Source organism: Saccopteryx leptura, chromosome 3 (assembly GCF_036850995.1).
Source record: "Saccopteryx leptura isolate mSacLep1 chromosome 3, mSacLep1_pri_phased_curated, whole genome shotgun sequence".
Classification (NCBI taxonomy): domain Eukaryota; kingdom Metazoa; phylum Chordata; class Mammalia; order Chiroptera; family Emballonuridae; genus Saccopteryx; species Saccopteryx leptura.
The window spans coordinates 243,808,851-243,820,481 of NC_089505.1; the positions used below are offsets into that span (position 1 = coordinate 243,808,851).

Below are 11,631 nucleotides of genomic sequence, written 5' to 3' on the forward strand. Positions count from 1 at the left end.
TTTTAGCCTGACCTGTGGTGGCATAGTGGATAAAGCGTTGACCTGGAACACTGAGGTTGCTGGTTCGAAACCTTGGGCTTGCCTGGTCAAGGCACATATGGGAGTTGATGCTTCCTGCTCCTCCCCCCTCCTCTCTCTCTCTCTACCCCCTCTCTAAAATGAATAAATTTTTAAAAAGTACTATTTTAAAGTGTATAATTTGATGTTTTTTTGGCAAATTCATACTCCCTGATAATACCATGTCAAGATATGCAACGTTGGCTTCACTGCAGAGGTTGCCTCGGGCTCCTTTCCAGTCAATTCATCGCATTCCCCCATTCCTAGCAACCATTACTTTGCTTTTAGTCATTCTAGAATGAATTGTAATTTCTAGTGTTTTGTAGAAATGAGATCATACAGTAACATAATTTTGGATTCTTACTTTTTAAAAAAATGTTTTTGCTGAGCATGGTTTTTAGATTTATGCATGATGCAAGTATCAGTTTATTCTTTTTTATTACTGAGTAGCATCATTATATGAATTTACAACAATCTGTTTATCCATTAATGTGTTGTTGGGTGTTGGGTTGCTTTGTTTGTGGCTATCATGAGTAAATTTGTTATAAACATTTATGTGTAAGCCTTTGTGTGAACACATTTTCACATCTGGCTATATAACAGTAGTAAAATTTCTGAGTATGGTAAGTATATTTCATAAATAACTTTTTATTATTCAATTAAAAGTGATTTTTAAAGTAACTGCCAAACTCTTCTAAAGTGCCTATATTCAGAGCAGCAATATATGAGAGTTCCAATTGTTCTGCATGTTACACAACAGTTGGTATGTCTTTTAAATTTTAGTCATAATATGGGTGTATAGTAGTATCCAATTGTGTCTTTAATTTGCATTTCCTAATGTCTAATGATGCTGAGAGTCTTTTCATGTGCTTATTGACCTTTCATATACCTTTTGTGACATGTGTGTTCAAATATCACCCCTTCTTTTTTTTTTTTTTTTTTTTTTTTTTTTTACAGAGACAGAGTCAGAGAGGGATAGACAGGGACAGACAGACAGGAACAGAGAGATGAGAAGCATCAATCATTAGTTTTTCATTGCTTGTTGCAACACCTTAGTTGTTCATTGATTGCTTTCTCATATGCGCCTTTACTGCGGGTCTTCAGCAGACTGAGTAACCCCTTGCTCGAGCCAGCAACCTTGGGTTGAAGCTGGTGAGCTTTTGCTCAAACCAGATGAGCCCGCGCTCAAGCTGGCTACCTTGGGGTCTCAAACCTGGGTCCTCCGCATCCTAGTCCAACGCTCTATCCACTGAGCCACCGCCTGGTCAGGCAATGTCACCCATTCTTAATTAGGCTGTTTCTTATTATTTTTGAGTTGTAGGAGTTCTTTTTTTTTTTTTTACAGAGACAGAGAGTGAGTCAGAGAGAGGGATAGACAGGGACAGACAGACAGGAACAGAGAGAGATGAGAAGCATCAATCATTAGTTTTTCATTGCGCGTTGCAACACCTTAGTTGTTCATTGATTGCTTTCTCTTATGTGCCTTGACCGCGGGCCTTCAGCAGACCGAGTAGCCCCTTGCTGGAGCCAGCAACCTTGAGTTCAAGCTGGTGGGCTTTTGCTCAAACCAGATGAGCCCGCGCTCAAGCTGGCGACCTCAGAGTCTCAAACCTGGGTGCTCTGCATCCCAGTCCAAAGCTCTATCCACTGCGCCACCACCTGGTCAGGCATGTAGGAGTTCTTTATATAATCTACATACCAGATTGTTGTCAGAATATTTTTTCCAAATATATATATTCCCATTGTGTTCAAGACACACATTTTGCTTTGCTATTCCTTACCAGGCTAAGGCCTTATGTGTCTTTAGTGCCTTTGGATTCTCTTTGTTGCCTGGAATGCCACTCTCTCATATACACAGTTTGTGTCCAGGCTTCCTCCAGTCACTGTTCAAATTTCTCTTTTTGGTGAGATATTTCTTAAACATCCTATTTAAAAGAGGAATTTCCCCCTCTCCCCCTCCATGGCACATATCCATAGGACAGCTATTTTTACTGTTTACCTGTCTTCCTGTGTAAAAAATAGTCTTGAACAAGATGGCTCCAACCATAAAGACCCTGGAAATTTAGGGGATTACTCCTCTCCTGGAGCTGACACACTCAGGATGACAAACCAAATTTCTGAGCCTGGCAGACGAAGAGGTGATTTCATTAATGTAGTCACGAGTCTCTTCTTACCCAGAGCAAATCTCCGAGTGTGGTCCCCTCTAGCAGACCCTCCTAAAATGACAGCACTGAGAGCAAGGACACTGAGTCCCACCTGCCCCAATTTAAAGAACTGTTGAATTTCAACGTAGACACGTGTAGAGGTAATCTTGGCCAATATGTGCTAAGGAATAAAGTGAGGAAGTCTCGTCTGATCCCAACAAGAGTTAGGGGCAAGGCTCACACTCGCACCCAGACCTCAGCTTCCGATTCACGACTCTTTCAACCCCGCTCGCCAGAAGTGACGCAGGGAACCTCGGTTCTCCTTCGCGCCCGCTAACGGGCCTCCACCAAGGAAAGAGGGATCCGCGGAAGACGGGCCGGTGGGACTGAGGTCCGGAACCTTCCTTCGCGGTGATCCTGAAAGTAGGTGCGGACTGCGGGACAAGGGCTTCCGGAAGTTCAGTTCTTTGTTTCCTAGGGGAAGGTCATCTGGGTTGGCGAGAGTGGAAAAAGGTGACTCCTACCAGCTACTGCTAGAGCTGCCGAGCCAGGCGGGAAGGAGGAGTGCTGGAGGTGGGTGAGCGGAGGAGCAATATAGAGCTTCTGTAACGGGTGTGTCAGGGAGGACGCCTGGCGTTCCCTCCGCTCTTGTTTATCCAGCGGCTCCCGAGGCCGGGCCCTGGGAGGGCAGCACGGAAGCCTCCCCTAGGACTGTACGCTCATGTCACGTTGTGACAGGAGCTAAGGAGCCCGTGTAATAGGGACCGCTCCCGGGGCCCTGGGCGCTCTGGTAAATGGGCTCATAGCAGCGAGTTGGAGGGAGGCAAGAATTGAGTCAGGACAACTGCCTGCCCGAGAGGGCAGAGTGTGGGAGAAAGTTCGGTGACTTGAAGCTGAGAAGCCCATGGCGGCCACAGCCGGAAGAGCGGGGTCAGGCAGAGGTGTGCTTGGCAGAAGAGGAGGAAGGCCCAGGTCATAGAATCCGATTTGTGGGGTTCTGGGGTAGATTAGGCTGCAGTTTCAGTCCCTAATGCTTACTGGGTTCACATGACAAAAGTTTGTCTTGCTCGCTCTCCAGTGCCGGTGTGAATCAGTGGGAAGACTCGTTGCTGTGACTCAGGGACCCAGTTTTCTCAAGGCTTCATTGTAACATGTGTTCCATGTTGTTTCTTGTTTTTTGGCTGGGGAGGAGAACAGATGGGAGATTCTGTCCTGTACATGTTTAGAGAAGAAGATAAAAAGAGAAGAAAACAGCCTGACCTATGGTGGCACAGTGGATAGAACATCCACCTGGGACGCTGATGTCCCAGGTTTGAAACCCCAGGGTCACCTGCTTGAAAGACGGGTTTGCAGGTTTGAACATGGGATCATGGTCGTGATCCCACGGTCTCTGGCTTGAACCCAAGATCGCTGGCTTGATCAAGGAATCGCTAGCTTGGCAGGAACACCTTCCCTCCACCCCCATCAAGGTCCGTATGGGAAGCAATCAAAGAACAACAAAAAGTGCCTGTGAGTTGATGCGTCTCATCTATCCCTCTTCCTCCCCCCCCCCCTCTCTAAAGGAAGGAAAAGGAAAAGAAAAGATACACATACCTGAGCAGAGCTGCCTGCAGTCTCCACCTGCCCACAGGCTTTTACCGTCTCTCCTGGTGGCCCGGTGGCCACTATCCTTGAGCCCTTTAGGTGGTTGTGTTTTGCCTTTTTTATTTTTTAGTTCATTGGGGGTGACATTAGCTCACAAAACCATACAGGCTTGAAGTGTACAACTCAACATTATCTTGGAACATTATTTTTATTTTTATTTTATTTTATTATAATTTTATTTTTTTAATGGGGCGACATCAATAAATCAGGTTACATATATTCAAAGATCAACAAGTCCAGGTTATCTTGTCTTTCAATTATGTTGCATACCCATCACCCAAAGTCAGATTGTCCTCTGTCACCTTCTATCTAGTTTTCTTTGTGCCCCTCCCCCTCCCCCTTTCCCTCTCCCTTTCCCCCCTCCCCCCCCCCCCAACCACCACACTCTTATCAATGTCTCTTAGTTTCACTTTTATGTCCCACCTACGTATGGAATAATGCAGGAACATTATTTTCCAACAACTTGGAAGATGCTTTTTATGCAAAATATAATTAAAGTGTAATTAAATGCAAAATATTAAAAACTTAGTTGACAAAAGCATTCGCTAATTAAGAAAGAGTCGATAACTATTTATCAAGCTTGCATAGTACATTTGTAATATACAAATAAATGAAGTATGACGTTAATGTCTAGACATGCTTTTAAAACAGGTAGAGACTGGGTTTCTGTGTTTAGAGAGTTACTGTCATAACTGAAATTTTTTTTTTTTTTTTTTTTTTTTTCATTTTTCTGAAGCTGGAAACAGGGAGAGACAGTCAGACAGACTCCCGCATGCGCCCGACCGGGATCCACCCGGCACGCCCACCAGGGGCGAAGCTCTGCCCACCAGGGGACGATGCTCTGCCCATCCTGGGCATCGCCATGTTGCGACCAGAGCCACGCTAGCGCCTGAGGCAGAGGCCACAGAGCCATCCCCAGCGCCCGGGCCATCTTTGCTCCAATGGAGCCTTGGCTGCGGGAGGGGAAGAGAGAGACAGAGAGGAAAGCGCGGCGGAGGGGTGGAGAAGCAAATGGGCGCTTCTCCTGTGTGCCCTGACCAGGAATCGAACCCGGGTCCTCCGCACGCTAGGCTGACGCTCTACCGCTGAGCCAACAGGCCAGGGCAACTGAAATTTAAAGGACACTTTTAACATAAGTGACAAATAGCCATCTACTGTGCATTATTTTAATCACATTTGTAATTTCATACCATTTCCCAGTAATTGAATGATAATAAATTTCACTTATATGTGTTTGTATAAGTTAGTACTACATGAATAATTATCATGTTATAATTTGTGTTTTAATTTTATAGATATATAAACTATCTTCACAAGAAGAAAGTATTGGGACATTATTGGATGTTGTCATTTGTAGAATGTCAACAAAAGATATTTTATAAAATGGCATAAGTATTAAAAAGTTTAGCATTTAAAAAAAATAAATAAATAAATAAATAAAAGTTTAGCATTTAACCTGACCAGGAGGTGGCACAGTGGATAGAGCATCAGACTGGAATGTGGAGGAACCAGGTTCAAAATCCTGAAGTCTCTGGCTTGAGTATAAGGTTGCTGGCTTGAGCAAGCAGTCACTAGCTCTGCTGTAGGCCCCCCCCCCCCCCCGCAAGGCACATATGAGAAAGCAATCAATGAACAACTAAGGTGCCACAACGAAGAGTTGATGCTTCTCACTTCTCCTTTCCTACCTGTCTGTCCCTCTGTCTGTCTCTGTCTCTGTCACACACACATGCACAAAAAAAATTCTTAGCATTTATAAAAAATATTTATTTTCCTTTTCTGGTTATAAAAAATATATGTATTTTTATCATAGAAAATTTTGAAACTCAGAACAGTATAAAAGTGAAAAAACCTTCAATCCTACCTGTTAATATTCTATTTTTATTTTTTTAATTTTAATTTTTAATTTATTGTGTTGGCTACCTGTTAATATTTTAAAAGATTATCACTGTTAATAGCATTTATTTTGTTCTTCTGTTCCCATTCAAAAAATTTTGGTTTTATATAATTGGATAGTAATTACCAACATTGCTTTGATGTCTAGAAGGTGCTAGGTTTTTGCCTTAGTGATTTTCTATGCACCAGCTCATATCCTCTCCCTTACTTCTGGATACTCCAGCATCTCCCTTGCAAAGCCTCCTGGCTATTCCTTCTTATAACACTTTATAGGATAAATGCCGTTATTGCACCCATTTTACATACAACCACTAATGTAACACAGTACCTTTCCCAAGGTCCTACCGCTACTGTAAAATCATGTTTTATAAATGGTTTGATGTTTTCCTCACTTTATGTATTATGATTGTGTCAGTCAAGGTAGATTAGATCAGAGGTCAGGAAAACTTTCTTTGCAGGGCCAGATAGTAAATATTTACAGCTTTGCAGGCAGTGTGGTCTGTGTTGTATCTACTCTTGCTGTTGTAGTACAGAAGCATCCACAGACGATATGTAAATGCTGGGTGTAGCTGTTTCCCAGTAAACTTTATGTAGACAAATAAACGATGGGCAGGACTGACTCGAGGGCTGTGGTGAGTGGAGTGCTGGGGTGGATTAGGCTGCAGTTCCGGGCCTAATGCTCACTGGCTTCACGTGACAAAAGTTTGTCTTGCTCACTCTCCAGTGCTTGTGGGAATCAGTGGGAAGACTCGTTGCTGTGACTAGGGACCCTGTCTGCTCAAGGCTTCATCTTTACATTTGCTCCTTGGATCACTGCGTAGCTAAAAGGAACATGAATTACAAGGTGGCTCTCAAAGCTGCCATGTGGAATTGACATAATTTATCTCATGTTTCACTGTTCAAAGTCAGTCACAGTCATGCCAGCTTCAAAATGGGTGGAAAGGTGTGATCCTGCTATGTGCTAGAGAGTGGAGAGGCAGAAATACTAAGGAAACAAACTGATTTTTCTCCCCATCGTAAGTAATGTTGTGCAGAAGCACATAGCTAACGTTTCTGCCGTGCGCTGTGCAGAGCAGTTCACATGCACCTTCTCATTTACTCCTCATTAAAACCCAGGAGAGTTTACCAGCGAGAAACAAACTTGGTCTCTCAACTCCACTTCAAAAAATTGCAAGCATACAAAACATTTACAGATATTACCATGAACATCCATGTGTCTTTCATGTGAATTCACCAGTAGTTAATATTTGCTACATTTGGAGTATGACAGGGACCTGTCTGCAGGTCATGTACGCATGCACACACGCACGCACGCACACGTTTCTTCTAAACTGTTTGAAAGGTGCAGGCTCATGCACTCGCCCCACGTTGTGTTTCTCATGGCTCTTCGTCTCCTATAACCTAGAGCAATCCTTTTTGTAAAAAGTTAGGTTGATATTTATTTTAAAGAGTACTCTAAATGTCTCCAAGAATTCCATAATTAGAAATTGTTCATGATTTGAGTCAGTTCAAATATTTCTGGGAATACTAGTACATCAATTTTGTGTCCTCTCTGTTGCATGTAATGAAGAGGCATGTAATGTCAGCTGGCCCCTCATTGGTGATACAAAGTGATCACTTGGTTCAGGTAGCACCCCCAGAGCCTTCCATTATAAAGGCATCTTCCCCTGAAGCGTAGTGTTAAAGTGCCCCCCAGAGCTCAAAATGCTGATCCCAGATCTGCAAGACCCCAGATGCTGTGCTCCTGATGGCTTGATTGGGCCACCTTCTCCCATGCCATCACTCAAGTGCATTCGTCTTCTCCATGTGGAACAGTCATATGTAATTCTATTCTTACACATTTGTGTTGCTTTGAAATTTTTGCCTCCTTTTTGTAAGTAAACCTTGGTACGTGTCTCTCTCTCTTTAGGATAGCATCCCGATGTAATTATTGGGGAAGAGGATAGGCACTCCTTAAAGGCTTTTAACACCAGAAAGTTGCCATTTGCACTCCCAATAGCAAACTACGAGCATGCCCATGTTTGTGATGCCTTTTAACTTTTAAGCATTTTTGCCATTTCGAGATGTTGGACTTGTGTGTTTATTAGTTTGCATGTTATGAAGAGTGGTTTTAAAGGATTTAAGGCTGTAACTATAGATGGTGTTCTCAGCTCTAACAAGAAGGAAAAAGGAATGCCATTTCCTGGGATAGAAGTTAACTTAAGCTCTACAAGACTTTTAGAATAAGTTGTTTTCATCCAAGTTAGGATGAAACATTAACCAGGTAGCTCCAGAGCCCAAATGCTCCCCCTGCAGAAGCAGCCTGTTATTAGAGCACCTCTCTTGCTGGGAGGGAAGGGATGCAGTTTTGTAGGCTACAATGGATGTGATCCGAAGTCAGTATTAAAGCAAAAAGCTGTCTCCCTGTGCTCTGGAATGGGGGGAGGGGTGCTCTGTCACCCAGATGATCACTGTGCTCCACATCTCCCCAGTGTTCACGGAGTCACCTCAGGAAAAGGGTCTTGATCCCGCATTCTCTACCTGCTGCGGCCAGCTCAGCAACGGGGGTGCATGAGAGGAAGGCGCTACAGGACTTAAGAAAAAACAAGACACAACATAGAGAAAAGATGGGTGGAGGGGACTCCCAGCCTCTAGGACTAAGAGCCCAGATCTCTGCAGCCTCATCATATTTATTGGTCTCTGCTCATCAAGCAAATTAGCAGAGCCAGGGTTCAGGTGCAGAGAAGGGTAATTAACTAATACTTTTCAGGTATGTAGGGAAAAGGCCATAGAGATAAGCTGTTTCCTTTAAACAATCTTATCAGTGTTTGCTGGGACTGGCCCCGCAGGACTTGGCGTTCCAAAGTCCACACCAAAGACTTGTCTCAGGACCACAGTCTAATTCCCAGCATTTCCCTACATCTACCCACCAACACAAAACTACGGAGACAGCAGAATCCCTGTGCCTTCTTTATAGTCTGTTCATAAGTGTGCTAAACCCCTGTCTCCCCCTACACACACACTGACACACACAAACTCCTGTAAATCACAGAGGTGGATGGAGAACAGACCCCTTGCCCTATTCTGGCCCAGCTCCTTGACACTGGGGCTTATGATTAACAAATGTCCAGAACCAGCTAATGAGGTGGCCTCCAGGACCTGGCCCCAGAAGGGCAGGCCCTTCACAATGTTGGATGCAGGACAGAGGAGAGGATGAGGGAGAAGGCCAGGCTGAGGCTTCCCAGGACATTGGAGGCACTGTGGTCACAGGTGAGAGGACCGCGCTCTGAAGCAGGGTCAGTGTCGGAGTTTGGCTCCTATGTCACCACAGCAGCCTGAGTGCGCAATCAAGGGGGAAGAACCTGTACTGACACCTGTGCTGGGGACCCAGGACCTTGCAATGTGTGGACCTTGGCAGAGGGGACAAGGGTGGGGGACACATGCTCTGGCTGCTGTACAGTGTCACCCCAATGTACCAAGAAGCTGAGTGTACAGCCAGGAAAAACGGGGAGAGGGGAGAGGGGAGGGCCCTTCATGTATCAGAACTTTATGTATGTTGATTTTATCAAATTCTCAAAACAATCTCAGGAGACAGGTTTTGATTTTATCCTGTTGTTCAGATGAAGAAACAGAGGCTCAGAGAGGTTAAGTGGCATGCCCAGGGTCACATAGCTAGACAGGAATGGATCCAGGATCAAATGCAGGTCTTCTTGAGCCTACACCTTCTCCCAGGGGCTGTGGCCAACTTCCTGTAGGCAGAAGCAGAAAGACAAGCCCTTGAGCAGGGTCTCTGTGGTTCCTGGGAGGTGGGAGAGATGGGGGTTTTCACATGGCTTCCTTTCTCGTCCTCAGGGCTGCCAGGAAGGTGTGCAGGGAACCTAGCTCTGTGGACTTGGAGATCCAGACACACAAGTCTTCCATGGCTCCTTATCACATCCGCAAGTACCAGGAGAGTGACCGCCAGAGGGTCCTGGACTTGTTCTCCAAGGGCATGTTCGAGCACGTCCCCACCACCTTCCGCCACATCCTGAAGCTGCCACAAACAGTTGTGGTCTTGCTTGGGGGGGCCCTGGCCCTTTTCCTGGTCTCTGGGTCCTGGGTCCTGGCCCTCGTGGCCGGACTCACTCTCCTTGCTGCCCTGAGGTTACTTGCCAAATACCCCTGGACCCAGTATGTGGCCTACAGTTTGCAGACAGACATGTCTGACATCACCAAATCCTACTGCAGCAAGCCCGGCTCCTGCTTCTGGGTGGCTGAGTCTGGGGGGCAGGTGGTGGGTACAGTGGGAGCTCGGCCTGTTGAGGAGCCTACCCTGCAGAAGAAGCAGTTGGAACTGCTCCACTTAAGCGTGGCCTTGGAGCACCGGGGCCAGGGGATAGCGAAAGCCCTAGTCAGGACCCTTCTCCAGTTTGCACGGGACCAGGGCTACAGTGAAGTTGTCCTCAGTACCAGCATGCTGCAGCACTCCGCCTTGGCCCTCTATCAGCACATGGGCTTCCAGAAGACCGGCCAGCACTTCTTCTCCATAACTGGCAGGCTAGTCGCTATTTCTGTATTTCAGTTAACCTACTGGCTTCCCGCTGCCCAAGCACCTCAGCTGACAGGGGCTTTGTGACCTGTTTTCTTGTGGATTAGTCAGGGCAAAATAGGCTCTGCAGCGGTAACAAGCTAATCCTGAGATCTCACTGTGACAGCAGAGTAACAGCTTTAGTTCCTTAACATGGAAGCCCCACGGGGATGGTTTTGATTTTGCTTCATTTAATCTTTTTGGGTTGCCACTCTTGCATTTCTCCAGTGACTCAAGAGTATTGCATAAAATCAATCACAAAAGAATAATTAATAAACATTTACTTGGCTCATGAGCGTGTGAGTCAGCAATGCAGATTGGGCTTAGCTGGGCAACTCTTTTGGTCTCGGGCTTGTTCACACATCATGGGGTGGCTGGTTCTCATGTCATGGGGTTGTTCCAGCAAGTTCGTTCAGAAATGGTTTCAAGGTAGTTGCAGATCGGCCATAGTAGAGCAGAAACAAGCAAATGCTTTTTCAGTCCTCTGCAGGTCTCATATCTGCTAACCTCAGACTCAGCAGGAAGAAAGGGACCCACCACTTGGTTAGAGGAGCTGCAGAGTCCCAGGGCAAGGGGCTGGGAAGGAATGTGGGATGGATCCAGGAGAGGAGGATTGGGGCCAGGGATGCCTCCAGAGTACTCTGGCCCCTGGTGCTCTGCTGAAGGGGAAAATGGCAGCCGGCAACAGAATGTGGGACGTTGACTTCTAGGTTAGACCTTGAAGTCATGAGACCCTGTCACATGGCCCCAACATGTGTGAAGGGTGGCTGGGATATTCATATCTTAAAAGAGGAAAAGGGATTGAGAAGTTTCCCAGGTCAGCCACACCTAGGACCCCACCTCTGTCCTCATATGCTCAGAGACTCCTGATTTTGAGGCCAGGCCAGGCCACTCCATCCCATGAGCCTTCGATCAATGGGGTGTGGGCTCGCGCCTCCTGCTGGTAGTGCTGCTGCCTGTACCCTTCCCAGCCAGCTCTCCACCAGCCTGGGTGTTTCACATGCGGTCGGAGCTGTTCAGTGGGTGCTCCCAACCCAGAGACTAATTTTCAGGAGTTTGTGAGTTCCCTGGTGACCCCGGAAATCTAGGTGCCTTTTCAGGTGGATGCTGTGACAACAGCGGTATCTAGGCCTCTCTCTTACCCAACAGTCTCCTACTCAGAACTTATTTTCTCTGAAGGGTCAACCAGGTCACATTCTGGCCCAATCCTGCCACCTTGTATTATAACAAGCACATTACATCTACATGGGGACTTTTAACATACGGTGGCTCCAAAATTCATGTTTTTCTTGCCCCAAACTATGGCCTCAACTGTGTCCCTTCATGTAGGTCTCTTCTCCCTGGACT

At 46.0% G+C, this 11,631-nt stretch overlaps 1 protein-coding gene across 5 annotated transcripts in view; it reads left to right on the top strand.

The window, feature by feature from the left end:
• NAT8 (N-acetyltransferase 8 (putative)) overlaps positions 1–10,579 on the top strand; it is a 197,106-nt gene extending 186,527 nt beyond the window's left edge. For 2 of the 5 annotated variants that reach the window (XM_066377982.1, XM_066377986.1), the window contains exon 2: positions 9,570–10,579. In XM_066377982.1, coding sequence (XP_066234079.1) covers positions 9,570–10,332 — 763 coding nt within the window. In that variant the 3' untranslated portion in view covers positions 10,333–10,579. The other 3 variants (XM_066377983.1, XM_066377985.1, XM_066377984.1) reach the window with 3 other exon arrangements.
• The last annotated feature ends 1,052 nt before the right edge of the window (positions 10,580–11,631 follow it).